General features: G+C 49.7%; 8 protein-coding genes across 8 annotated transcripts; 5 read left to right on the top strand and 3 right to left on the bottom strand.

Moving 5' to 3' along the window:
- Window positions 1–47: 47 nt before the first annotated feature.
- On the bottom strand, window positions 48–1893 carry C8Q69DRAFT_472517 (hypothetical protein). The gene is made up of 2 exons (XM_028630984.1): window positions 1381–1893; window positions 48–1234 (listed from the first exon to the last, which is right to left on the bottom strand). Exons 1-2 carry the CDS (start codon window positions 1594–1596, stop codon window positions 269–271), a joined length of 1182 nt encoding a protein of 393 aa, XP_028483708.1. The 5' UTR covers window positions 1597–1893; the 3' UTR covers window positions 48–268.
- Window positions 1894–2028: 135 nt separating this feature from the next.
- On the top strand, window positions 2029–4083 carry C8Q69DRAFT_472513 (FAD dependent oxidoreductase). The gene is made up of 2 exons (XM_028630983.1): window positions 2029–3265; window positions 3330–4083. Exons 1-2 carry the CDS (start codon window positions 2467–2469, stop codon window positions 3818–3820), a joined length of 1290 nt encoding a protein of 429 aa, XP_028483707.1. The 5' UTR covers window positions 2029–2466; the 3' UTR covers window positions 3821–4083.
- On the top strand, window positions 4084–6700 carry C8Q69DRAFT_420061 (very long-chain acyl-CoA synthetase/fatty acid transporter). The gene is made up of 3 exons (XM_028628383.1): window positions 4084–4447; window positions 4550–4678; window positions 4801–6700. Exons 1-3 carry the CDS (start codon window positions 4438–4440, stop codon window positions 6558–6560), a joined length of 1899 nt encoding a protein of 632 aa, XP_028483706.1. The 5' UTR covers window positions 4084–4437; the 3' UTR covers window positions 6561–6700.
- A 3032-nt stretch (window positions 6701–9732) lies between these two features.
- C8Q69DRAFT_445962 (hypothetical protein) lies at window positions 9733–10445 on the bottom strand (the record flags this gene model as incomplete). Its single annotated transcript, XM_028629100.1, has 3 exons — window positions 9733–9790; window positions 9834–10145; window positions 10222–10445. 3 exons carry the CDS (start codon window positions 10443–10445, stop codon window positions 9733–9735), a joined length of 594 nt encoding a protein of 197 aa, XP_028483705.1.
- Window positions 10446–11315: 870 nt separating this feature from the next.
- Window positions 11316–13096, bottom strand: C8Q69DRAFT_499756 (putative citrate synthase Cit1; the record flags this gene model as incomplete). Its single annotated transcript, XM_028632330.1, has 3 exons — window positions 11316–11760; window positions 11816–12961; window positions 13049–13096. The coding sequence occupies 3 exons, from the start codon at window positions 13094–13096 to the stop codon at window positions 11557–11559; spliced, it is 1398 nt and encodes a 465-aa protein (XP_028483704.1). The 3' UTR covers window positions 11316–11556.
- An 811-nt stretch (window positions 13097–13907) lies between these two features.
- On the top strand, window positions 13908–20141 carry C8Q69DRAFT_487468 (putative mRNA-nucleus export ATPase; the record flags this gene model as incomplete). The annotated part of the gene is made up of 14 exons (XM_028631985.1): window positions 13908–14325; window positions 14384–14672; window positions 14725–15137; window positions 15194–15617; window positions 15676–15929; window positions 16682–16845; window positions 16888–17014; window positions 17054–17124; window positions 17155–17532; window positions 17563–17640; window positions 17680–18630; window positions 18661–18725; window positions 18782–19348; window positions 19409–20141. 14 exons carry the CDS (start codon window positions 13908–13910, stop codon window positions 20139–20141), a joined length of 4932 nt encoding a protein of 1643 aa, XP_028483703.1.
- Window positions 20142–22601: 2460 nt separating this feature from the next.
- C8Q69DRAFT_314773 (amino acid permease) lies at window positions 22602–24845 on the top strand. The gene is made up of 3 exons (XM_028627294.1): window positions 22602–23277; window positions 23385–24322; window positions 24380–24845. Exons 1-3 carry the CDS (start codon window positions 22790–22792, stop codon window positions 24529–24531), a joined length of 1578 nt encoding a protein of 525 aa, XP_028483702.1. The 5' UTR covers window positions 22602–22789; the 3' UTR covers window positions 24532–24845.
- A 111-nt stretch (window positions 24846–24956) lies between these two features.
- Window positions 24957–26879, top strand: C8Q69DRAFT_472491 (hypothetical protein). Its single transcript, XM_028630982.1, has 6 exons — window positions 24957–25561; window positions 25675–25838; window positions 25901–26009; window positions 26072–26113; window positions 26196–26359; window positions 26422–26879. The coding sequence occupies exons 1-6, from the start codon at window positions 25145–25147 to the stop codon at window positions 26621–26623; spliced, it is 1098 nt and encodes a 365-aa protein (XP_028483701.1). The 5' UTR covers window positions 24957–25144; the 3' UTR covers window positions 26624–26879.
- The last annotated feature ends 144 nt before the right edge of the window (window positions 26880–27023 follow it).

Here is a 27023-nt window from a genome sequence, read left to right as displayed (position 1 = left end):
ATAAATAAATGAGATGTTTTGTATCAACAGATATCTTCCAAGAAAGCAAATTTGAATTTACTATAGACCGCCTTTAGAAAGACGCAAGCTTTACTTGTTCTACAATATATGTATTTTCATGAGAAATGCGAAATTCTCTAAATTTTTGTCGCTAGGCTGAAAGATATAAACATATTCGCCTCCATCGTCGCTCTTTTCGACATGAGAACATAAATAAACACAAAGACATAAGGTGTTTCCAGAATGGCAGAATGAGGGGGAAATAAGATCAGGCACTGGCCGCAACCTGCGCAGCAGCAGCGGTTTCCACATTCTCCACCTTGGGCTGGGCGGGGGGAGCGTCCGGCGTCTGCTCTCGCTCAAAGCTCTTCATGGGATAGAAGCCCCATTTCTCGAACATCTCACGGTCCTCGTCCCATCCGTTGCAGTCAGTGGTAAGCATCTTCTCGCCCGTGAAGACGGCATTGGCGCCCGCCATGAAACATTGGATCTGCTGCTCCTCGGACATGGAGATGCGGCCGGCGGCTAGACGGACGATGGTAGCGGGCATCACGATACGGGCCGTAGCGACGGTGCGCAGGATCTTGTCGAACGGGATCATCTTGCGGTTACCCAGGGGCGTGCCGGGGATGGGAACCAGAGCGTTAACGGGGAAGGATTCCGGGTGCGAAGGCAGGTTCGAGACGGTGTACAGAAGACCAACGCGGTCCGAGTCGGATTCACCCAGACCCAGGATACCGCCGGAGCAGACGTTGATGCCCGCGTCGCGGACGTGCGAGAGAGTCTGCAGACGCTCGTCGTAGGAACGGGTGGTGATGATGGACGGGTAGAACTCGCGCGAGGTGTCGAGGTTGTGGTTGTAGGCCGTGAGACCAGCCTCCTTCAGCTCCTTGGCCTGGTTCTGATCGATCATGCCCAGCGTCACACACACTTCCATGCCCATGTCCCGGATGCCGGACACCATCTGCTTGACGTTCTTGAGACTGGTCTTGCGCCCGCGCATGTCTCGCCAGGCGGCACCCATGCAGAACCTCGTGCTGCCGTTCTTCTTGGCCATCCGGGCCTTCTCCAGCACCTCGTCGACGGGGCTCATCTTCGTGGCCTTGAGACCCGTGTTGTGGCGGGAGGACTGCGCACAGTAGGAGCAGTCTTCGCTGCAGCCGCCGGTCTTGATGTTCATCAGGGTGCACATCTGGATCGCAGAGGGATCGTGGAAGCGGCGGTGGACGGCGGCCTATGGGTTGGGAGGATCAGTCTCGATAATCATAGCATATCCAATTTGAGCAAATGCAAATCCTCATCATTCGTTCCTCGAGGTTACAGTCGACAAAACAAAAAAATAGCAGAACACAACAAAGTCAGCAAGCAACTGGTTCGTACCGCAGCATACGTGAGCTGGTTCAACGGAGACTCATAGATCTGCTTGATTTCATCGCGAGTCCAATTGGTGCGCGGGGCTGTCGCCGCAGTGGCTTCCTGCAGGGCCGGGGGTATCCTCGAGGCCAAGGAGGCAGCTGCTGGCGGAGTGCCCTGGACAGTCCCGTAGGATCTGCTCAGGACAGCACGAAAGAGCGGCCGAGGTAGAGGGAGCGACATTGTGAGTGTGTGTGTGTAGTGACAGAGAGTGAAGGTGCAAGCCAGACCGATACGGAGACGGAGGAGAAAAGGCCCCCAGCTTAGTTACTTAGAAGCCCGCAATCAGCCGACGGTGACGGGCTGGGAGATCTTCGTAGAGGACTTAGTTATGGTTAATAATTATCACCAGTGAGGGGCTTTTTTCAGTGCCAAAGAGAATTCGCCCGTTCTGACTGGATTCCGCGGCGATCGAACTATTATCGCCAGTGGAGACTTTCCGGCATTTTTATCCAGAGTCTGACTGACTTGGAGTTTGGCGGAAGATCGCCAGCTCAAGCCAGTGTTGCCCCTCTTCGCTTTGTTGGGCCCCAATCATTCAACCTTGTGGGATAATGAGTCAGTAGTTAACTCAGTACAGTAGTAACTACTAGGTATGTTCAGATTTCAGTGTCATCTCCATCTCCAATAATAATTACTAATGCACTGTCAATGTCTTCTGAAAGTGTTGGGTAAATAATCAGTTCCACTGTATCCCGTCCTGTCTTGGGCCAATAATATCATTCACCATCTTCCACGACCCAGACCGCATCAGTTATTATGGTAGCTATCTAGTTACTATGCGACCAGCTACGATGCAAGATAACTCGGAACATCCAGAATTGGCTTGATCTACTCTGTGTGAGATTGAATATTATTGTATGGTTGAGCAGTGTGATAATGATGATAATAATATTGGCCAGTCCAGGTAACGTTATCGCGACAGGGATTAAGTATTAGATAAGTCAACCCCGCATGGCCTGTTCACTATCGCAAATATTCATACTTGAGTTGTTGTAGAAACATCTCGCATATATTAACAAGAACAAAACATACAATAAATAATAATCCCCTATGGATGCAGAAATATTAATTGTCGGCGCTGGCATATTTGGCGTAAGCACAGCGTACCACCTCGCCCAAAGACACCATGACCCATCCAAGATCACAGTGCTCGATCGAGCACCAGTACCAGCAGCATGTGCGGCCTCAACGGACATAAATAAAATCGTCCGTGCGGATTACTCGAAACCATTCTATGTCGAGCTCGCGTATGAAGCCATGGATGCCTGGAGGAGCTTTCCATTCTTCAGGGACGCCAACGTTTATCACCAGACGGGGTGGATCATGATGGATGAGAAAAACAGCGATCTGGCGGTTAGAATCCGCAAGAACTTCCGTGATGGCAATCGGGAGGATGTCTCTGCCGATTTGACTGAAGAGGAAGTACGGACTAGATGGGGGGCCCTCCTGGCGCAGATGGATGCACGGGAATATGGCTCGTACTATTGGAATCCGTCAGCAGGCTGGGCGGATGCCGCAAAAGCAGTCGAGGTGATGATGCACGAAGCAACAAGATTGGGCGTCAAGTATGAGGTTGGAGAAGCTGCGCGGATTGTTTTTGAACAGGGTGCGGTAAAAGGTGTAGAAACAAAGGATGGAAGACGGCACACAGCAGAGAAAGTGCTATTAGCTACAGGAGCGTGGACGAGCCAGCTGATGTCGACAGTCGAAGACGAGCTTAATATGCCAGACGCTGAAAGAGTCGAAAATCAAGTTACAGCTGCTGGCGTTTGCGTCGCACATTTTCAGCTTAAGCCGGAGGAAGCGGCATTATACAGACAGTTGCCCGTGCTCATCTTTGGAGCCAAAGGTGAGAAATCCAATCCAATATACCCCTTGAGAGGGGGATGGTTGCAGATACTTACAGCAACCAGGAGAAGTGCTCCCTCCCACTGATCGGGACGTGTTCAAATTCACGAATGCAACTTCATTCAGAAACACAATCACAACCAAGACAGGCCACAAGATATCCGTACCACCGGACCAGGAGCAGCACATCGTGCCATTGAAACTCCAGGAAGAGTCTATTAAACTAGTACGAGACCGTATTCCCCAGATCTTGGAAAATGGGAGGAAAGTCGACTACTACCGAATGTGCTGGGATGGAATCACCCCTAATCAGAGCCAGCTCCTCACACAACACCCGGACCCACGGCTATCTAACCTGTACTTCGCGGTAGGAGGATCTTTTCACAGCTGGAAGTTCCTTCCCACGATCGGGAAATATGTTGCGAATGTGCTTGAAGGCATAAGTAATGGTCCCGAGAAGGACGAAGTCTGGTCGTGGAAGCATCCATCATCCCTTGCTGAACGAGGTGCTCACGAAAAGGTAGTACCTCGGAGGGAATTGAGAGATCTCGAGTAACTCTCGGGGATGACAAAAGTACAGACGGAATGGGCCAATTCGTTGCTTAATTGGATGACACGAACATTATCGTGTTTTTGTAGTCCGAGGCACTGCCCATCTTGACAATAGGACTTCACAGTATTAGAGCTCGTAGAGACTTTAAGTTTGAAGTTATGCATCTTGATAAAGTCGGTCGTGGCATCCCTAATCTTGATCTCGCTTATGAGATCCACGAACCACGTATTGGTACTCTATCATGGATGAAAATTATGCATTCCGGAATAACCGACGTTTGCCCGTCTGCATCGTCACTGGCCGATAGATGATCGACAATCAAGCTTTCTCCGCACTGGATCTGCTTCGGTGCGTTAACGGACGAATAACATCCTATCTTGCTATTTTTGAGCCGAGGATGCTTCGGCCACAGCGCAATACACAACTCCGTTCGAACAGGGAATAGAAGACACGGAGACGCGCCCGAGAACTACGGGGGAGGGGAATCAAAGCTCAACACCTCTTAAGAGGATCGAATCTCTATTCTTCCATCTTGCCCTACATCATCTTCGACGCAAGCCTTGTATTCGTCGGAAAATCCGGGGATTTGATAGCCCTTGATTCCAAGCTGACCAGACATCATGGCCATAGGTACGACACGTTATCTCTCAATCAATGTTTCTATTCAAGGGGAAATTTGTATATGTTTGTAAAGCTCTACGGTTCAGTTGCTCATCTGTTTAATCATATTAGGAACTGCGGCTGCAGCTGTTGCTGGCGGTACCGCTCTAGCTGCGTACTTAAACGCAAAGTTTCATATTGCAAAAGATGTCTCAACTATACGAAGACTCAGGCAGGCGCAAAAGGCTCATGATAATGCAGGTACGTCAACGCTTCATTGAGCTCACCAATGTCACATTCCATGCGTCCTGGGCCCAGAACTTATAGACCATCCATCTGCCGAAAGCATAGCTCGCTGTATTCCTATACTAACACCTCAACAGCTGCACAGGGTCTTCTGGATGTCTGGTTCATATTCGACGAGGTAGTTAAGAAATACCCGACCACTACATGCATATGGTCTCGCGAAGGTGTCTATACCTTCCGAGAGGCCCATGCGCTCGCTAGCAGATATGGACACTACTTTCTGTCTATAGGCGTCAAGCGGGGAGATCTCGTTACATTCTACTTACAGAACAGCCCGGAGTTCCTCATCGTGTGGCTTGGTCTTTTGAGTATCGGGGCTTCTCCGGCTGCGATAAATTACAATCTGTCTGGGGATGCCCTCGTTCACTGCTTGAAGATTAGTGGAGCGAATATCTTGCTCGTCGACGAAGATGAACAGTGCCGCAGAAACATTGAAGCGAGTAGAGAAATACTCGAACGGGAGTTGAACCTGAAGCTTATCACGCTGGATTCGTCCCTCAAGGCGCACGTTCAAACTTTTTCTGATAAACCAGCCGATGAACAATATCGAAAGAATTTCCCCCGCCAGGCTCCTGCCATCCTGCTCTACACTTCTGGAACTACCGGAATGCCTAAAGGCTGTGCGTTTACGATGTCCCGTCTATATTTGACAGTGTTCGCACGCGGTGCCCAATTCCACGAGGCGCCTGGCGTCGGTGGGGATCGGTGGTATAACTCGATGCCAATGTATCATGGAACAGCGGCAATTTCGATGATAGTCGTTTTACTATCCGGCGTTGGAGTAGCCATTGGGCGGAAGTTCAGCGTACGCAACTTCTGGAACGACATTCGGGATAGTGAAAGCACCGCCTTTGTCTACGTCGGCGAAACCGCTCGGTATCTACTTGCAGCTCCTCCATCACCACAAGATCGTCAACACAAGGTCCGATTGATGTATGGCAATGGCCTTCGCCCCGAAGTATGGGAGAAATTCCGTGAACGTTTTGGTATTGCCGAAGTAGCGGAGTTCTTCAGCAGCACCGAAGGCATCTTCCAACTACTGAATTATTCTCGTGGTCCTTTCCTGACTGGTTGTGTCGGCCATCATGGTTTGATTTACCGTACACTGCTCCGCAATTCCTACATTCCCGTGGCCATAGACCCTGTCACCGGTGATGTACTGCGAGATCCGAAGACAGGTCTCGCAACCAGGAACCCTTACGAGAAGGGAGGTGAAATAATCGTCGCCATACCAGACACGACCGCTTTCCAGGGTTACTGGAAAAACCCAGAAGCAACAGAAAAGAAGTTCCTGCGTGATGTGTTCCGTAAAGGAGACCTGTACTATCGTTCCGGTGACGCATTGAAAAGAAATTCCGACGGACGATGGTACTTCCTAGACCGACTTGGCGATACATTCCGCTGGAAGAGCGAAAATGTCTCTACGGCTGAAGTCTCACAGGTGATAGGGGAATTCCCTGGTGTCGTCGAAGCTAATGTATATGGGGTCGTCGTTCCCCACCACGAAGGTCGTGCGGGCTGTGCTGCGATTCAACTATCGCCAGAAGCTAAGGGCAATTTCAACTTCCAGGCTTTGGCTACTCACGCGCGCTCCAAGCTGCCTAGATATGCTGTGCCGGTTTTCCTACGGGTCGTGCAAAGTCCAAGCCATATTCATAACAACAAGCAGAACAAGGGTCCACTACGAGAGGAGGGAGTCGATCCAGCTAAGACTGGGTCCCGTGTCAGTGATGGCAAAATGGATCGACTTTTATGGCTGACTCCCGGGAATGACGGATATGTTGACTTCGGAAAAGAACAGTGGGATAGTCTTGTTGCCGGTAAGGCGAAGTTGTAAATTTCTCTGATAGAAACCTGATATACGCTTTAAGTATATGTTTATATATAGTTATTATTATTATTTAGCTCATTGGATTTGTATCTAGCTCCTAGCTCCTAGCATCTCGTGCAGACCTTATCTGATATTGGCATGTCTTCATCGTGTATAGCTTCCAAAAACAGTGCACATCGAGAACGGTGAAGACCATTGCTGATTGGGTTGCATTAAGTAGTAGGTTGAATTGTCATCTGCTTGGTTTACTCCAAAGCGTGGAGCATGCACAATATGCATACTCACTCATAGGAAGAACTATGTTAAAGCGTGACAAGTGATCAAGTGGTGGTCCATGCTCTTAAATTCCAAATTGTATTAGTTAGTTGCGTATCTGTGTCACCGAGAGAAAATAGAATCATGATATTTATGACCATTGGTAGCAAATTGCATACATTTGTGAAAATAGAACCGCAAGAACCAAAAAACAGCACATATAAGAAACCGATTAACTACAGAACCAGGTTCCCAGAAGTCAACGTCCCTCCAATAATCGCTGTAATGCAACTTTCTCGCAGATGCAGGGATAGAGGATAGAGATTCATGGCCTCGAACTTAACAAAAGCTCCCATTCCCAGTGTTGGCGGTCATTCTTCCAGCGCGCATATTCCTTTCTAAACGTTCTCAGTGCAACCTTTAGATGATCTTCATATTCTGCTATCGCTGCAGCGACTAGATTGGCTCGCATTTCCTCGGTTTCGGCACAAGGGGAGAGCAAGACGTGATCAGTGGAGACTAGCGCGCTGTTCTCGTTCACATAAGTGTATTGCTTCGTAGACGTGTTGGCGCGGAGCAGGACCATATGTCCCTTGCTATGACACATGTCCGCAAGAATACCCGCAGGTATAAGCAGGAGATGCCGTGGATCGTCCAGAACGGGGCGCTTGGGTGGAGGAGTATGGGTTAACGACGTGGACCTATTTTTCTTATGAGTATCACGGGTTCTCGATGAAACCATTAGAGATGCGCCTTACCAGTGGGTCACCTATTTTGTTCGGGTAATAAGCGTTTCCAGGGCCGCCGTTCGAGGCAAGCCATGCGATGTATAACATTGCTTCCTTAACGCTGACAACCGGAGGATTTCTGTTAAGAGACCTTGTGGAGGCCAAAAAGACCTGAGTCCTCTCGAAAATCATATCACCGGTCCTACGCACGAAGACCGTCTTGTCATACTTACGTGCTCACCACGCCATACCTGCAATGGCAGTCGTCCATATACCTGGCAATCTGCCGTATTTTCATGTTAATCTTCATACCAACGATATATGGTGAGTTACGTACCCCAAACGCTCTCAAAGTCGCGACCGTGAAGTTCGTCCAGATTGGTGTTCTAAGGTGTCTTTATCTCCCCGACCAAGCAAGTCATTCCATTCTGCCATGTACCCGATCGTAGTGACAAATCGGAAATCTGCCATCTTGAGATTTCTTATACCCCAGGAGAATGAAGTCGGGGATCTCCCCTTGGATACACCCCTCGGGGAAATTTCTTCCCGCCTGAGCTTCCGCAAAGGTCGGAAAACTGATGGCATATATCGGAGATTTTAACTCCTAAATTATTGAAGAATCTGCCACAGATACTAATCTTGTTCGAAACTATTAGGCGCTCTTCTCGTTGGAGGGTAGACGAATATGCTCCAGGGGGAAGGCCCACGCGATATATAAATGATTATAGAGAATTTGCGGGCATCTGTTGCAAAGTTTGGCCAAAATAAGAGTTGCCAACCGTGCAATGACCATCCGAGTTGGCGTGACTTGAGTGTCAACTCTCCAGTAGTAGCCTGACGCAGGGCCGCCATAGGGGCCCATTTCGTCCTTCAAGTTAAGATTGTAATGTTCTATATATAAGCCAACATCCGTATATCCAAGGATGACTTGTAGGGGTGTTCGAAAGAAGATGGAATATAATGGAATATATAGCAGTAGACAATCACTCCGCAGAGTGGCAAGTTGAGTCATTTCCCCTCCGTATGAATGTGAATGGATCTTTCACCATTCGCTGTATAACCTTGGAGCGAAGCTCGCTGAGCATGAATCCTCGAGCAAGTAGCTCAGCATATTTATCTCTGTGAATGGAGCTAGAAAGGCGTGGGAAGAATCCGACAGAAGGTCTGCCTGTAGGCGGGCTCCGACATATAATCGTTCTCATTCATTGATGGGATCATATTAACTAGTCTAGCCTTTTCATTGTTTCAACTGAGACTAAGAATGTTTTACATCGTATTATTATGGACAGCTTTCTTTTTCATACATTTTCAACTTCTGAAGTCATACTCTCCAGCTAAGCTAATCTATGTGCCGTGCGTCGCTATGGATTGGGCTAGTACAGTTCATTCTATTCGATCCAACTGGAAGTATAATTTATGCGTTCGTATACATCCGACCCCGGTATCAAGTTTCTCGCTTTCTCGTATAGTCCCGCGGGCGTATAGACGAGGTACGAAATCTAGAGCAGACTTAGATCATAAAGCTTTCCCCCATATGCTATGATGTTCCGGACATCACAACTGGGGGTATTCTTATTACAAACGAGACTATCTTGATTTCTGATAGTAGATCTATAACAAAACTTATAGATCCGCGGGAAATAAAGATAATACATAAGTTAATCTGGGTGTTCCTAAGAGTCCATAGCGGGCTGAGGACATTCATCAACTAAATGAGCTTGATTTGCTGCGGGAGATCTTACATTATATAAATCCATAGGGAACATAGTAATCTCCAGGACTTATAGCCAATAAAACTACCAAAAGTTTGAATCATTCCCGCCCACAATAAGGCAATGAGGCTGTTTAGTACATATCACATAGACCATGATATGACTGGAATTGTTGCCTTTGTGACTCGTACCGTTGTCTTTCTAGCGCTTGTTGTTGACTTATCCTCTCATATTCCTGTTGTTGTCTCTCCACCCTGTCAAGTTGGTCTATCACCGATAGAAACTCCTTCGATGACTCTGTCAGAGGGCCCTCCGTGGTCCAAGGCCAATCACGCATCATGCGATGATGTCCAAGAAAGTAACTAGGTAGAATAATATCAGCGTCAGAATTTCGCAGTCTTTTCCCTCTTGGACTAAAATATCAAGACCTAGGTTTTTTCATACAGCATTTTCGTCCTAATATTATAGTGCGCGTCAAAGAGGTCAAGGCAAGGGCCGAAGCCTCGCTGACGAATAATCCTTTATCAAATAGTCATGTAAGCTAGTAGGCGGTAGCGTTGGTCGGTTAAAACATCAATACATACTCCAGTACTTCTAAACATTGTCTCCGTATGATCTGTTTGTCCTCAGGGGTTAGTGGTTCCGGAAGGACATCGCCCGGGACTGATGAGTGACCAAAGAGTGGAAGAGCGTCAATCTTGCTCATGACCAGAATAAATATCGGAGCGCCAGGATTAGGATCCTCCTTGGACTGTTGTTTTTCCTCATGAATGATATATTTCGGAAATTGTCTGCATCCATGACATGATTGCAAGGCATCTATTGCCGCTAAGAAAAATTCCTTTGGGCGACATCTGCATCCGCGTCGATCAGGCTCGATGGCATGCTGGTCTAGTCTGGTCATGTCTTTAGTTAGTATCATAATATCATGCTCTCATTCCTCTGCTTGATGAAAAAAACCAAGGAACTTACAAGTACCTGAACTTTATAACAACCGGCTCAGATGTTTGAAGATCCACTCCTTCGAAGACCACTTTCCATTGCTCCACTCCCTGCCAGTGAGACTCGTGCATATCCCTTGTCATTAGAAACTGCCTGTCCCCGACTGTTATAACTTCCCCTTCCCGCTTCTTGAACAAGGTCCCATTGACGAATTGCCATGTTGGCGAAGGTCCAAGGGCCCAGCTTTCATGCATGTTTGGAGTTAGTAGAAGTACGGGAGAAGAAAATGAAGGAAAGATATGAGCAGTTTACTCTTGTATATATGTATATGCTTTTTTTTTCATTCAAATGGTGTAGTTACTCGTACAGGGTTAGGTTCCATGGTTTGGCTTAGACATAAATTGGCGAATCGGAGCACAGTTGGGAGGCAATGTACGTATAATACTTACGTTATAAGCAAAGTATATAACAGTGCCGTGTGAAATATGCGTTGAAATACTCCCTTCCTGAGAGAACCAACGATGTGTAGAGTTCCCTTTGTAGTTGACTCCATACTAGAAGAATCGGCCGGTACCCCTGGCTTAGGAATGATCTTCTTGTCCAGAAGGATACGCTGAAGCAGGGCCCGATAGAAGTGGCCTGTGAAGAAGCTCTCGCTGTACCTCTTGCTCAGTTGTATGGCGCCTGTACAGCCATCATCCTAAGTGTTATGTTGAGTTTCATGCCAGTACCGCCCTCATATACCACCTCCTCCAAGCGTTTTGACATATAAAAGCCGTGTGGATCATATGCTGCTCTGGTGCTATTAGTTAATCCTGGACAGCACAGAAGGAGACATTGATTGAATGGTTTCGTGAACCGCTAGTTGTTTGCTTGGTTACGGACTTAGGAGATGCAATTATTATATTTTGATTGTTCCTTGTCTAATAAGGAGTTAAATAAGGGGCAGTCCCCGTTAGATATTAAATTTAAGAAACCCCAGCTAGATGTCTAGATGGTTTCAACATAGATAATGTATTAGTGACCGGTAATGATTTTGCGATATCTGGCCCTCTGTGCTTCTGCGAGGACTAAATAAAACCATATATTATTCCGATACAGAGATCTCGAATAATAATTTATAAGGGCGGCATAAATAGTTATAGGCATTCAAGTTTTAAATGATTCTAGTGTCTATTCTGATAAGTGAAATTCAAACTGGCCAGTGTACAACACGTTCCACAATCACTCGTCAATGATACGTTTCGAGAAGCAGCACGTTCAGAAGGAATGAAACTAACACTCCTTGGACAGATCTACATATGGGGAATAAAGAAAATCACACAATTTTGAAGCTCTCGTCACGTCAAGATGGAGGTGGCTGTATTATTTCTGCAGCAGACCCTGCAGGTTGATAGACTTGGGTCTCTCGATGGGTAGACCCAGAGCCCGATCCCAGATGAGCTGTGCAAGAGGTCCAAGAGCACGGCTGACTCCGAACGTGACAGTGTAGTAGAGGGGCTTCTGGAAACCGTAGTGGTAGAACAGCACGCCGGATGCAGCGTCGACATTCGGGTGAGGGTTCTTAGTCTAAATCTTTCGTTAGCAGTGTATCTTGGAACATATCAAGAATGAGCAAACATACCTTTCCGTGCTCAGTCAGAACACCAGGAGCGATCTCAGAGTTCTTCTTGACCAGCTGGAAGACTGGGTTGGCCAGGACGTCCTGTCGAGTGGCAGCAAAGTCCATCAGGGCCTGGAAACGAGGGTCAGGCTTGCGCAGGACTCCGTGTCCATAGCCAGGGACAACACGCCCCGACTTCAGGGTCTTCCACAGGTAGTCTCGGACGTCCTCGTCGCTGAACTTGGTGCCGATCTCCTCCTGCATGGCCAGGATCCAGCGAAGGACTTCCTGGGCCGCAAGACCGTGTAGCGGGCCGGCGAGACCCAGCAATCCAGCACTGTAGCTCAGGAACGGGTCGCTGAGGGCGCTACCGACAAGGTGAGTAGTGTGAGCCGAAACGTTTCCACCCTCGTGGTCTCCATGCAGAGCAAGGTAGAGTCTCAGCAAGTCATGGAAGTCCTCGTTCTCTTTGCCACCCTTGCCAAGGAGTTCTGCGAAGTTGTAGGACCAGTCCTGAGCGGCATCCAACTTCTGGTTTCCAACCTGGTCAATCTCATTCGAACGGAAAACCAGAGCCGCCACACGAGGGATCTTGGCAAGTAGAGAGATGCTGTCTTCGAAAGTAGGCTCCCAGTAATCGGCCTTGTTCAGGCCCTGCTCGTATGCCTTTGCGAACTGGGATTCTGTGTTAAGCGCCCCAACAGCGATGGAGAGCTGGGTCATTGGGTGCATGTGCTTGGGAAACGACTTGATCAGATCTAGGATGTGCTGGGGAAGATGAGACTTCTCGGCCAGCTCACGCGAGAAGGCGCGCACCTGGCTGGTTGAAGGAACCTGACCAGTCAGCAGAAGCCAGAACATAGCCTCTGGCAGCATCTCCGTGCCGGATGTTCCCTTGGGGAGTTCCTTCTGGCAGTCCTTGATCGTCTTGCCATGGAAGCGGATGCCCTCGTTCGGGTCCAGCACTGATCCCTCCCAGACCAACGCCTTCAGACCACGCATTCCTCCAATGACATTGGAGACTTTGACATCACCGATCACATCGTCCTGGGCCTTGACCTTTTTCAGAAGCTCGCGTTTTTCGGGGATGACCTCCTTGAGGGTGGTCTTCAGATCCTTCTCCGCAGTCGAATACTGGCGCGCATATCTAGTCGCGAATCGCGACGTCTACTGAAAAGTAAGTCTATGCTCTCCTCTCACTGCCCAATGGCTCGAGTCGTATATTGTATCAAGGTATTTGGACAGCAGACATACTTGATTCAGCTTCAGAGCCTGGCGGGTTGTTCTCGACGCCAGCGCCATTGTCTGGGGAATCTGTGGGGTAAAATGGGGCTGACAGCTAAAGCTGGGGAACGGGACGGAGAAGCTTAGCGGGGAGAGCCAAAAGACGAGTATAGTTATACAGACCAGACCTGGAGGTTTAGAAAAAAAAAATATCAAGAAGGGTGAATCGCTTCGACCGGCGAGAAATAAGCAGCAGCGACCAGGATCATGCCGTCAGGCCACATCTTCGGTTTCCCGCGGTGAGAATGCATGAGCCGAGGGATGTTGTCGGGACAGGAGAGGAGGAGACGCCACGACTGAGCTTAGCTTAGCCGCTGAGGGGTGAGAGAGACTCCCGAGCTTCTTCTCATTCTCCTGCCTCTCGCGAGACCGGCCATTTCTAATCAGCGAAAACCGCATCTTGGCCTCCAAAGGGTTTCTGCACTGCTAAGCTCCTTTCGGACACTTTTGTGTGCGCTCTAGAACTAACTAGTTGGTGATCTGAGCTTTGCGCATACCGTCGCCCTGGTTCGGCTGGAATCTGCGAACGCCTCTCGGTCAACCGAAACGTGTAAGTCCTGCGTCTTAGTTAGATGGTCGAACTGTGGAAGATCGGTGATCAGCAACCTGCACATTACTTTCCCTCCGATTTCCGGTGATCCAGCTGGTCGGATTGCCAGAGACCTCGGGTACTTGGCCGAGGCGGCGTTTGCCATTCATCAGCTACCTAAGCTGCAACTGACTGACTAACTGGCTATAACGTGAAACCTAAGTTATCCTTTGCTTGGGGCTCTGCAATTCTTATTGTCGGCCCTGAACATCACGTTTGTGAAGATCATTGTCGGCCATGATGCTCCGCTCTGTTGCTCGTCGAGTTCCTCGTCGCGTTCCTGGACCATCTACAACTTCTGGCTGCTTGTCTCGCACAGCAGTCCGGACCTTCACAGTCGGCTATCCTCGGATGGCTTCGTCCCTCCGCCCTGTTGAGCCGCCAGTGTCGACCACACTGCCATCGGACTCGTTTCAATTGCTGTCGACAGCGGACAAGGCAGGAGAAGCTGAGGATGCTCTTTTCGAGCAGCAGGTGAAGGATGTGGAAGCCTGGTGGAAGACCCCTCGGTTCGAGGGAATCAAGCGGCCGTATAGTGCGGCGGATGTTGTGAGCAAGCGGGGGTCTCTACAGCAGACATATCCAAGTTCAATAATGGCACGGAAGCTCTTTAACCTGCTCAATGAGAGGGCGGCGCAGGGGCTGCCTGTCCATACCAGTAAGCGCTACGGTTTTCTGCTGGTACTGTAAGGAAGCATACGTCTGACAACTTCTAGTGGGCGCCATCGACCCGGTACAGATGACCCAGCAAGCTCCAAACCAGGAAATTCTATACGTTTCCGGGTGGGCATGCTCGTCTCTATTGACAACTACCAATGAAGTCTCCGCAGACTTTGGTGATTACCCATACAACACCGTGCCAAACCAGGTTCAGAGACTCTTCAAAGCCCAGCAATTGCACGACCGCAAGCACTTCGACGCGCGCCGGAAGCTGACTCCAGAGGAACGTAAATCGACGCCTTACATTGACTACCTGAGGCCGATTGTGGCTGACGGCGATACTGGGTATGAGATTCTCGATCATGGTGTTGCAATACTGTTTACTGACAAATCCTAGTCACGGAGGACTTTCAGCCGTCCTGAAACTCGCCAAGCTCTTTGCTGAAAATGGAGCTGCAGCGGTCCATTTCGAAGATCAGCTGCATGGGGGGAAGAAATGCGGACATCTCGCAGGAAAGGTCCTGGTTCCTGTGGGCGAACATATCAACCGCCTGGTAGCTGCTCGTTTCCAATGGGACATGATGGGAACCGAGAACCTGCTGATCGCGCGAACGGACTCTGAGAGCGGCAAGCTCATCAGTAGCGCTATCGACGTTCGTGACCATGAGTTCATTCTTGGTGTTACGGAGGAGACTGAGCCTCTGGCCGAGACCCTTCAGGCAATGGAGCGTGAAGGTGCTTCCTCGGCCGAAATCGATGCTTACGAGCTGGATTGGGTGAAGAGACACAAGCTGGTAACGTTCGATGAAGGTACGTTCTCCCCATACGATAAATACCGTTTGAGGTTTACTAAAGGTTCTCGATAGCTGTCGACCTGCATCTGGAGAAGGAGGGAGCGTCGCAGTCTGTCCGAGACGCCTACAAGGCCAAGGTCCGCGAGACCCCTGATCTCGCCCTTTCGCGTCGTCGGGAGCTGGCAAACGACTTTACCAAAAGCCCCGTTGTGTGGTCGTGGGACGTTCCCCGAACCAGAGAAGGGTTCTACCATTACCGCGCAGGATTCCCCGCTGCGACGAAGCGAGCCAAGGAGTTCGCTCCGTATGCGGATCTCCTATGGGTTGAGACCGGTGACCCCAATGTCGAGAAAGCCGCGGGACTTGCTGGAGAGGTTCGAAGCGCGTTCCCCGGCAAGAAATTGGTGTACAACCTCAGTCCGTCTTTCAACTGGATGGGCCAAGGATTTGATGAGCAGAGTCTTAAGTCCTTCGTCTGGGATCTTGCCAAGCATGGGTGAGTAACCTCCTTCTGCGGATGTGCTGGCCACCTGCTAATTGATGACTTCCCTTAGCTTTGTGCTTCAACTTATCTCGCTCGCCGGTCTCCACTCCAATGCCACAATCACCACGGAACTGTCGCGTGCCTTCAAGGATGAAGGCATGCTGGCATATGTGCGATTGATCCAGTCCCGTGAGAAGGAGCTGAAGGTCGATGTCCTCACGCACCAGAAGTGGAGTGGTGCTCCCTACATGGACGGCATCCTCGGGGCGATTCAGAGCGGCAGCAGCAGCAACAGGAGTATGGGAGAAGGAAACACGGAGAAAGGTCAGTTGGCTCTCGAACAGTCGTATTTCCTCCCTGGAGTAATTAAAGCATGCTGACACATCTGCTTGCCACAGGTTTCTAATAGATTTTCAAATGCTGTAAGATGGACGCTCGTGTAGCTGCGGGTTATCTCTGCATTATCATCAGTTCTTGCCGATGTATATACATATAACTGTTCCTCCCCTGCCATTGCCAGGACCCGAAAAGTCCGGTCTCAGACGAGTCATGAACAACAATAGACCCAATAGATCAAGAATCCAGATCCTCCCGTCCCCCGGTTAATAATAATACTAATTATTACCAACGCCACCGTAAAACTCCGCGACCGACTTTTTTCCCCTTTCCGCCACGCTTCGACAGACTGCAGTCGGATTGGTCAGCGCCCGCATTTCTGCCTCAGGCTGGAGTTTATCTCAGCTGCCGCCGCTAAGATAAAAAAAATAAAATAATCACTAACTCGACGGGCTGCAATCTCTCTCTCTCTCTCGTCTCTTTTCATCCTCTCCCCTCTCCCCTCTTCTCAAATTACATCGGACCGCAGGCGGGCGTGTCACGATTGTAAATCTGTTGGTTTTCTATCTTTTTGTTTATAGATCTCGTGCGTTTGTGATAGACTCTTCTTTTTTTTCATCCCGTCTGTTTCCGTACTCGCGTCCGGAGGCGAGCCTTTTGATCGATTACCCCTCAGTTGAAGTTTTTCGTCTTTGTGTGAACGCCGTTGGAGACGATGCCACACCACATCTCCCCTGCAGAATCGCCAGCCATGCCTACTGTCGTGTCCAAGACGCCGTCTGCGGTGCCTCCGACCAACGAGGAGGTCTCATCGCTTCTCAATACCATCTTCACGGCGGAGACCTCGCAGCAGTCCCTCGATGCCTCCTACGCTCTGACGAACCTACTCATCCAGTCGGTCGGCGTACGCGGTCTGCACAACTACAACCTTTTGCCGGAAATCAAGAAGGCGGCCACGGATAAGAAGAATGGTGCTAAACGCGAGGGTGCTATGCTCATCCTGGGTGCTCTGTTCGAGCGGTTCCCTCGGGAGCACCCGGCCAGCGAGGTTGTCTTCCTGATTCAGGACGGCGGTGTCCTCAACCTCGCCTTGGATGCTCTGGCCGATAAAGGTGCTGTCGTGCGTGAGTCAGCTCAGTATGCAATTGACGCTCTCTTCGTCTGCCTCAAGCCCGAGTCGCTGGTCAATGCTCTTCTTCCTGCTGTTTCGCAGTACCTCGGCAAGGGCAGCGGAAAATGGCAGGGCGCTGTCGGTGCGTATGCCATCATCGAGAAGATGGCGCAGAAGGCTCAGATGGGAACGGGTACCAAGGAGGAGGAGCGTCAGAAGGATCTGCTCCGTGAAGCCATGGGAAAGACTCTGAAGGATCTCATTCCTATTGTCGAGTCCGGTATGCATGACTTGAAGGGCGAGGTCGCGAAGCAGGCGACCAAGGCAATGAACGCCCTTACGACTCTTCTCTCCAACGACGATGTCGCTCCCAGAATTCCCCTCCTGATCAAGGCTATGGCCGAGCCATCCGCCACTACTCTTCAGAAGGCCATCCTGGCACTTTCCCAGACCACATTCGTTGCAATCGTTACCTCTCCTGTCTTGGCCCTTCTCACTCCTCTCTTGGAGCGATCCCTCAACACTCCCACGACCCCGCAGGAAGTTCTCCGCCAGACAGTCGTCGTTGTTGAGAACTTGACCAAGCTTGTTCACGATCCCGCCGAAGCCAGGACTTTCCTTCCCAAGTTGAAGCCCGGTGTCCAGGGCGTGAAAGATCGCGCGTCCCTTCCCGAGGTTCGAGAGCTGGCTTCTAGAGCCTTGAGCGTTATCGAGAAGGCTATGGGCGACAGCGATGGAAACCTGGCGACTGGTGCCATTGCCAAGACTACCCCTGAAGATGTTCTCAAGGTCCTTCTTGAGAAGGTCGAACAGCACGGTGGTCTGGCCCAGCAGCAGGATGCCCCATTCTTCGACTTGGTCAAGACCTATGTGGCCGAGATGGTCCGGGAGGACGTCAACTGCAGAATGCACGACCGCATCGTCGCCTGCATTGGTCCATACCTCCGTGGCCTCCTCAAGGATGAGCAACACGAGGCTGTGGCCTCTGAAGTCCAGACCTTCTTCGTCGAGGAAGACCACCGGAAATTCGGCAAGCCTGTCCAGGAAGACAGTGACGAGGTCGAGATTGTCAACGCCGATTTCTCCCTGGCTTATGGAGGAATGTTGCTTCTGTCTCACACCAACCTACGTCTGCTCAAGGGCCACAGATACGGTCTGTGTGGCCGAAACGGTGCCGGAAAGTCTACCCTGATGCGAAGTATCGCAAATGGTAAGCTGGAAGGCTTCCCTCCGAGGGATGTCGTCAAGACGTGCTTTGTAGAACACAACCAGGGTGAGGACGCTGATCTGAGTATCCTCGAATTCGTGGCCAAGGATCCCGAGATCGCTGCTGTGGGCACAGAGCACATTTCGGAGGTTCTCAGTGAGTTCGGCTTCACCTCGGGTCCGGAGGGCAGACAGTCACAGAAAGTTGGCTCTCTTTCCGGAGGTTGGAAGATGAAGTTGGCGCTTGCCCGCGCCATGCTGATGAAGGCAGACGTTTTGCTGCTGGATGAGCCTACCAACCACTTGGATGTTGCCAACATCAAATGGCTGCAGGAATATCTGAAGAAGCACACTGAGATCACCAGTTTGATTGTCAGTCACGACTCAGGCTTCTTGGATGAGGTTTGCACGGACATCTACCACTACGAGCAGAAGAAGTTGGTCTGCTACAAGGGTAATCTCGCTGCGTGAGTAGATCTTTTTCCCCTCTAGTTATGTTGCTATATACTAATCAGATGAACAGTTTCGTCAAAGTCAAGCCCGAGGCTAAGAGCTACTACACACTCTCGGCTTCCAACGTGCAGTTCAAGTTCCCGCCCCCTGGTATCTTGTCCGGTATCAAGTCTCAGACGCGAGCGATCCTGCGTATGACCAACTGCTCTTATACCTACCCGGGAGCCAGTAAGCCTTCGCTCAGTGATGCTTCAATTACTCTCACTCTCTCCTCTCGTACCGCTATCATCGGTGGTAACGGAGCTGGAAAGTCCACCTTCATCAAGCTCCTCACGGGTGAGACCATCCCTCAGACTGGAAAGGTGGAGAAACACCCCAACCTGCGTATCGGTTACATCAAGCAGCACGCTCTCGAGCACGTGGAGATGCATCTGGAGAAGACACCCAACCAATATCTCCAGTGGCGATACGCCAATGGTGATGACCGTGAGGTCCTCATGAAGCAGACTAGAATCTTGACCGATGATGAGAAGGCCCAGATGGAGAAACCTGTTGACCTGGGAGACGGTCGTGGTCCTCGCCGCATCGAGGCGCTCATTGGTCGACAGAAATACAAGAAGTCGTTCCAGTACGAAGTGTAAGTTCTGCCCCTATGGAGCCGTTGGCAATCTATAGAACCTGACTGACAGCTTCTCAGGAAATGGGTTGGTCTCCTACCTAAGTTCAATACCATGATCTCTCGTGAAACCCTACTGGAGCTGGGCTTCGCCAAGCTCATCCAGGAGTTCGATGACCACGAAGCGTCGCGTGAGGGTCTTGGATATCGTGTCTTGGAGCCCAAGGTCATCTCGAAGCACTTCGAAGACGTCGGTCTTGACCCGGAGATCGCCAACCACAACCAAATCGGTGGCCTGTCCGGTGGACAAAAAGTCAAGGTTGTCCTTGCCGGTGCCATGTGGAACAACCCTCACTTGCTCGTTCTGGACGAGCCGACCAACTTCTTGGACCGTGATTCCCTGGGTGGTCTGGCTGTCGCCATTCGCGACTACAAGGGCGGTGTCGTGATGATTTCCCATAACGAGGAATTCGTTGGCGCTCTATGCCCCGAGCAGATCCATATTGCGGACGGTCGCATCGTGTCCCGTACCAACACGGCCGTCTCTCTGGATCGCTTCGAGGACAGCGCAGCGAGCTCGCCCAAGGGTGGCAGTACCGCTGCCAACTCTACTGCTACCAGCGCTGCCCCGTCCGCTGTCAACTCCGGCGCTGAAGATACCGGCGACCTGAAGTTCAAGGCCAAGAAGAAGAAGAAGTTGACGCGTGCGCAGATGAAGGAGAGAGAGACGCGTCGGAGACTGAGACACATCGAGTGGCTGAACAGCCCGAAGGGAACACCCCACCCTCCTAACACCGACGACGAAGCCGAGTAATCGCATGTCGGATGTGCAACATTTAAGACGGATCTCATTCTATATGCTTGTTTGACTGGACAGTGACTTTTGCAAAAGAGAACTTTGTGTGACGAGCTTTAATGACTTTTTCTCTCATCGTTTCTGGATCAGGGTCTTGATAGACGGGGAATGGCGTTTAGACACCTTTTGTTTCTATTCATGTTTCGTTCACGGTATTAAAACTTCAGATTGAATATAATGTCATCGGTCTATATATATATACCACTGGTTTTAGAGTCCTTTTCCTGCTGAGACAACCCGTAGGTCCCGTACAGAGGAACTTGTTCCAGTAGCCAGCGCCCTCTCCTATTTCCGCCTACATCTATCGTCTGCGATCAAAAGATCAGGCGTCACTATCGTCAAACCCATGAACAGCAAATATTTCATCGAGATATATATCTTTTCTCCGATGGTTCCCCGGCGGAATAATGGAGAATCAATATGGATTGAAACCTGCTGTCCCCACGGGAAAGCGGGAAAGTTGACGGTTAAGATAAGATTGGGTTGAACGGGAGGGCATTACTACTCTATCAGGACGACTAATCCCAGCCTCGAATCAGAAGTCGGCGATAAATATGCCTGACAGTAGATATGTACTATACTTAATACTTAGCGCCATGATAGTTTAGCTCGAGCAGGGGGTGAGTGGATGGATGGATGGGTAAGAATCTGCGGAAAGCATTGCTTTTTTGGGGGATAGTGCCGGCAAGGAAGAGAGATATGGAGATAAGGCTTGTATAATAATAGTGAAGTAAGTTATAGTATCCATAATAGTAGTAGTAAGAGGGATCCATCAGATGTGCGGGGAAGCTGATTGATTGATTGATTGATTTATATTCTAGGACGTAGGTAATGACAACGATGGAAAATACTAAAAAACAAGTGTATACTGATTGGATGGGAGAGAATGTACCTGCATGTATTAGACGGTTTATTACGGTGGACTCTGCATGGAACTATTCTAGGTAGTGAAGTCTTCCTATTGTGATTATTCTTGTTATTCTTCTTCTGGTTCTTCTTTTTTTTTTTTCGGTTGCGCTATTTTGATTACATCTTGGACAGCCTTTTGAGTCTGTTGACTGACGATTTGTATGTACGCTGATATTGTAGCTTTCGCGAGTTGGACGATGAAGCAGGCCACTGGAAGCGTTACTCTACAGCACACCACATACCACAAGTTAAGTATAACCATTTGTTCGAGTTGTCGACTGGTAAGTTAAGTCAACGTGCGCGTGGAAAGTTTTAGGCTCTGCGTTGCCGAAAGGGGTCAGTCTAAACGAAAGGTAATCGGACATTATTATGATTCCTGGCACATGGCGACCCCATTCTTGCCTCCCTGTGATCATTATTATTCGCCGATCCAAGCTGTGTTAGTTGTCAAAAACGTTCGGTTCTACCGTCGCTTTGGCCCGCTGGTGGCACCTTTTTTTTTTTCTTCGCCGCATCGTGTGGTCAACCCCGCGCGGCCATGGAGTCGAAACCAGGTATTTGCGCCGCTAGGGCAAAGGTTAAAAGGAAAGAAAGAAGGAAAGAGAAAAGTTTTGAGGTCTTTGGAAGTATCCTACAGTATTCCCTGTATGTGAGAAAGGACTCGGAAGGGAGTCGTTGTTCGGAAGATGCCCGTCGAGAGAGTTCTAGCTAATAATTAGATCAGGAATCCACTGCGGTATCATTGAGCAATAATAAGTATACGGAGTACCATCATCTAGCACTACTACTGTCAAGAAGAAACAAGACCTGGGCTCAGACATCGCGGGGCCGACGGCGTTGCCGGATCGTTGTGGCTAAGAGGAATTAATTAGTTAGTTAGCAGCCGGTGGATATCCAAAGGCCTCAAGTCGATCGCCTTCTGCTATCTTCGACCAGTGACAAAGTTGCCCGAAAGAGGTTCATCCATCCCGCGTTAATTGGGCCAGGACTGTTCGACGGGTCCTGCTTCTCTCCCAGATGGCCGATTGAGCCACGGTCATCTCTGTCTTATCGCCTGCCGCTTGCGGGCGTAAAATTTTGATATTTTTTTTATAGCGCCAAAAAGCCTCGCAGGAAGAAGAAGCTTCGTCTCGAGATAAATACTCGCGATCAGGCCCTCCGGCTCCCCTTCCCCTCTGGAAAAATTACCCCCTCGGTCTCTCTGGATCTCATCACTCCGCCTGGATCTTCATCCTCGTGGATTGAGCATACCTGTGATAACTTGTCTGTCTGTTTTTTTGTGCTTTTTGTTTTAAAACAACAAAGCGGTTGATTCCGCATTTTGAATTTCTCACCTCCTACTGTACCGAAACGGCGAAATAGTGATTGCTAGACTCTCAGTCCACGGTAACGCAGCTGTCGAAGCCCTTGTGCGACCTCCATTCGAACCAACAATCCCCTGGAGTAACTACCGCAAGTGTTCTTCGCCCACAGCGCCAGTCCGCAACGTTTTGGAGAGTGCCCGTCATCAGTAAACGGTGGATTGATCGATCGAGGAGCCCATATGCGACACTGATCCCCCCCGAAAAGACCCCTATTCTGCGGCAGATAGCAAGCTTTTGTATCGCGTGTTTCCAATATTGGGATCGGATCTCAACTGCCCTTGCGCCAACCGACCTATCGACAGATCGTTCGCCTGGTAGATCTGTATAACCACAATGGGTATCCCAGACGAAGAGAAGATCTCGGCCGCGCCGCCCCTCGACGATGCCAAGGGCAAGGTCGTCGACGAGGATGCCATCAAGTTGGCGGAGATGGGCTACACACAGGACATGCAGCGCAACTTTTCCGTGTTGTCCCTGCTGGGTGTGGGCTTTTCGCTGACCAACTCGTGGTTCGGTATCTCCGCCTCCATGATCACAGGTATTAACTCGGGCGGTACGGTCGTGACGATTTACGGAATTCCGTGGATCACCTTCATCTCGACATGTGTCGCAGTGACCCTGTCGGAATTGGCCAGTGCTATGCCCAATGCTGGTGGACAGTATTTCTGGGCCAGCGAGCTCGCTCCCCGAAAGCATGCCAACTTCGCATCCTATGTGACCGGTTGGTTCGCCTGGGCAGGTTCGATCTTCTGTTCGGCCAGTGTGGCTCTCAGTCTGGGTTCATTTGCTGTGGGATTGTGGCAGCTCGGTCATCCTGACTTGTAGGTTCCTCCTCAATCTGCGTTTTCGTCTCACATTCGTTCTGGATATCATAGCCCTTGCGCCTGCTTTTCCCTCCGGAAGATAGTCTTATTGATGGGAATCACAGTGTTATCGAGACCTGGCACAGTGTGGTCGCGTACGAAATCATCAGTTTTTGGTGCTTCCTGTTTAACTGCGTGGGCAAGGTGCTGCCCAAGGTCGCCACGGCGACTCTGTACATTTCTCTGATTTCGTTCGTGGTGATCCTGATCACTGTTCCGGCTACAGCACACCACCATGCGTCCGCCAAGGATGTCTTCGCCAAATTCGTGAACAACACGGGCTGGTCCTCCGACGGGATCGCGTACATTGTCGGCCTCATGAACCCGAACTGGGTGTTTGCCTGTCTGGACTCGGCCACCCATATGGCGGAGGAAGTTGGCAGCCCTGAGAAGAGCATTCCGATCGCCATCATGTCCACCGTTGCCATTGGATTCGTCACATCGTGGTTCTACGTTATCTCGATGTTTTTCAGCGTCACGGATCTGACCGCGGTCATGGATAGTAGTACTGGTGTCCCCATCATTGAGCTGTACTACCAGGCTTTGCAGAATCGCGCCGGTGCCATCGTCCTGGGCTCCATGGTGCTTGTGACCGGTTTTGGATGTTTGATCGCCTCGCACACATGGCAGTCGCGCCTCTGCTGGTCTTTTGCGCGAGACCGTGGCATTCCCGGTCACCAATGGCTGTCGAAGATTCATCCTACCCTCGATGTGCCGCTGGTTGCGCACTCGGTTAGCTGCTTCATAGTCGGTGCTCTGGGTCTCCTCTATCTCGGTTCCTCTACCGCGTTCAACAGTATGGTTACTGCGTGTATCTGTCTGCTCTACTTCTCCTACGCTATTCCCATTGTATGCCTTCTCTGGCGTGGACGAAACAACATCCAGCGTGGACCCTTCTGGCTTGGCCCGCTTGGCCTTGCGTCCAATATTGTTGTCCTCCTCTGGACACTATTCACCACGGTTTTCTACTCTTTCCCGACTGTGATGCCGGCCACTACTGGAGGTAAGCCTCCTGCTCTCCCCCGTCTGCACCTGCCAATGAATGCGCTAACATGCTTAGATATGAATTACATCTCGGTCGTCTACGCCATCGTCGTAGCGATCATTCTGATCGATTGGTTCATCCGCGGCCGCAAGTCTTTCCGTGGCCAGTCGACGCGCCATGACGAAGTTGAGGACACCTTCGGGAGATCAGGCAGCGTTGTGCAATAAGTGCATGTACATACATACAGTTATTTCCTTGCGGTGTACATATCGGCGGTAACCGCGTATAAACAAAAAAAACTAACGCAAATCTATATTGGTGTATCTATTGATGAAAGTTGTCCGATTCGGACACGAGTTGCGCTTCTCAGTCTAAGATGCCATGATGGGCAATCTATACGAGATCGCCATGAATTGCTGTGTATATATATATAGAGAGAGAGACATTTGTATATTTTTTCTTTTCTGATCAAGTGGTTCCTAACTCTATCTAGCGGTTCGGTTGGAACTGGTAGAAATTGATTGAAAGAATATTATCCAAGACTGATATCGATTCCATGGATTTCAGAAAAGTAAAAGATTCCCTCGTCTCAAGCAGGGGTTACACATACTAGAAAAGAAAACGTCTAGTTACTGTTGACATCACCCACGCGCATAACCTGAAACCGACTCCGTGGATCATCCATATATTACAGTACACCCATTCTCTGAATACTTAGTTACCCATCTCTCAAACGAACGTCTTTTTCTCTCCATCTCATCTCACTTCATCTAATCTAATCAAATAAAATCAACCCCTCCACACTCTACCCCATTCCCACATGCCAGCACTATCCCAACCATGCCGGACACAAAACCAAGAACGCGAACCATCCTCATCACCGGCGCCACAGGCCAACAGGGCCAAGCGCTGATCGCCACTTTGCGCCCACCTAACCATAACCATAACAATAACAGCAATCCAAACCCAGCCACTGAACCCACCGCATCAGAAGAAGCAGCACCAATAATAGAAACCTCAGAACCGGTGATAGAGTATCGCGTTCTTGCATTAACACGCAACAAGAACAGTGATGCGGCGAAGCGTCTAGCGGGCGAGAAGCATGTGCGTGTTGTAGAAGGAGATTTGAATCGGAGAGAGTCAATTAAGAATGTTTTCGAGGATGCGAAGAAGAATGATGGGATTTGGGGTGTTTTTGCAGTTATGGCGTATCCGGGGTTGAATAGGGATGCGGAGGGGGAGGAGAGGCAGGGGAAGGTTAGTAGTTGGTTTCTTTTTCAGTGGTATATTTTTGATTCGTTATATACATATATTAGGTGGTTTATATCTGGAACTAAACTTTGCTGACGATCTATCCCAATGTGCAAAAGATACTTGCGGATTTAGCGCTGGAATATAATGTTTCGGCGTATATATATTCTTCTGCCCTGCGTGCGGGTCCGAAATATGATGATCAGGAGCGACTTTCTGGTCGCGCAAAAGCTAATATTGAACGGCATGTTCAGGCCCTGGGGGGGAAGGGATTACCTTGGGCGTGAGTTGTCGTGATTCCTACTACTGTTTGAATGCGTAAGACTGTGCTGATGAGGGGGATAGAATCATCCGACCAAGTTTCTTCATGGAGAATTTCTCGGGGCTCATTGGGAGAATCACTGCCGGAGTGCTGAGACAGGGGCTACGGCCTGAGACGAAGATTCGGTTGATTGTATGTATACATTCCTATGTTTTTTCTTAATGCAGAGTACTGATTATTATAACTATGCGTAGGCAAAGGATGACATAGGGAAGGTTGCAGATAGTGTTTTCAAGGTCTGTGTCTCCTTCTTCCTTCTCGATCCGGGGTCATGATTGCTATAATGCATACAAAAAAGAAAGCTGACGTTCAAAGCAGAACTTCCCAGAGTTCAAAAACTCCATCTTATCTCTCGTCTCGGAATCCTTGTCGATCAGCGAGATCGAAAAGATACACGAGCGTGCAACCTGCCGTCCGCTGCCATCGATCCCGTGGCCATTCGCATGGTTTATTCTGGCCATAAACTCGGGTGCGAGAGGTTTGTAAGTTATCCTCTGTTTTGGTCTTCGTAACTAGGTAGTGAATGGTTACTGATTAGATTTAGAATTGAAAAACTGGACAACGACCACGCTGTCCAGGCGCGTGGGGAGTATGCAGAATTGGATGCGGAGATTGAGCGAGCGAAGAAAGCATATCCGGATATGAAACCATTTGGAGAATGGGCCAAGCAGCAAGATGGCGGTGAAGCTGGCCAGGGCGGTTGGAATCAAGTTAGCTTGTGGAAGCTGCTGATGGGGCAGTTGTGATGGTGCAACATCTGCTGTTTGGTCGCAGTTCCTGGGCTTGTCTGACATCGGATGCGATATACATCATTTGTGCTTTAGAACTTGGTGTACACAAGCTAGGTACACTGCAATTTTTTCTTAATAGTGCCATTGATTGCTGATATGCAGGTTCCTTTGTTCGAGCAAACGAGATAGCTGTGCGCTAGCTGGGGATAACGCTTGCTTGGGATAAATGGTAATTGTTTGCACTGCAACTACCGAGATAAATTGCTCTGTGGTTTTTCTGAGATGTGTTGTGTATAAACAGACTGAAATATCCAGTTGCGTATAGTTTGACGCCGGATCTCTGCTCGTATCCGGCAGAGATCCGCTTGTTGATATGCCACGTCATTAGCCTCCCCCGCGAGAATATTACAGCGAG

This window comes from Paecilomyces variotii (genome assembly GCF_004022145.1).
Source record: "Paecilomyces variotii strain CBS 101075 chromosome Unknown C8Q69scaffold_8, whole genome shotgun sequence".
Lineage (NCBI taxonomy): Eukaryota > Fungi > Ascomycota > Eurotiomycetes > Eurotiales > Thermoascaceae > Paecilomyces > Paecilomyces variotii.
Note: the sequence above shows the minus strand (reverse complement) of the source record. Positions and strands in the feature narration are given on the sequence as shown.

Bases quoted from the DNA above. Each gene is read 5' to 3' on its own strand.
- C8Q69DRAFT_472517 (XM_028630984.1), bottom strand. From the start codon at position 1,596: ATGTCGCTCCCTCTACCTCGGCCGCTCTTTCGTGCTGTCCTGAGCAGA. The intron at 1,235-1,380 runs GTACGAACCAGT...CCCAACCCATAG, and splicing joins ACCAGCTCACGTATGCTGCG to GCCGCCGTCCACCGCCGCTT.
- C8Q69DRAFT_420061 (XM_028628383.1), top strand. The intron at 4,679-4,800 runs GTACGTCAACGC...ACACCTCAACAG, and splicing joins AAAGGCTCATGATAATGCAG to CTGCACAGGGTCTTCTGGAT.
- C8Q69DRAFT_472491 (XM_028630982.1), top strand. From the start codon at position 25,145: ATGCCGGACACAAAACCAAGAACGCGAACCATCCTCATCACCGGCGCC. The intron at 26,010-26,071 runs GTATGTATACAT...AACTATGCGTAG, and splicing joins AGACGAAGATTCGGTTGATT to GCAAAGGATGACATAGGGAA. The intron at 26,360-26,421 runs GTAAGTTATCCT...GATTAGATTTAG, and splicing joins AACTCGGGTGCGAGAGGTTT to AATTGAAAAACTGGACAACG.
- C8Q69DRAFT_314773 (XM_028627294.1), top strand. From the start codon at position 22,790: ATGGGTATCCCAGACGAAGAGAAGATCTCGGCCGCGCCGCCCCTCGAC. The intron at 23,278-23,384 runs GTAGGTTCCTCC...TGGGAATCACAG, and splicing joins CAGCTCGGTCATCCTGACTT to TGTTATCGAGACCTGGCACA. The intron at 24,323-24,379 runs GTAAGCCTCCTG...TAACATGCTTAG, and splicing joins GATGCCGGCCACTACTGGAG to ATATGAATTACATCTCGGTC.
- C8Q69DRAFT_472513 (XM_028630983.1), top strand. From the start codon at position 2,467: ATGGATGCAGAAATATTAATTGTCGGCGCTGGCATATTTGGCGTAAGC. The intron at 3,266-3,329 runs GTGAGAAATCCA...TACAGCAACCAG, and splicing joins GCTCATCTTTGGAGCCAAAG to GAGAAGTGCTCCCTCCCACT.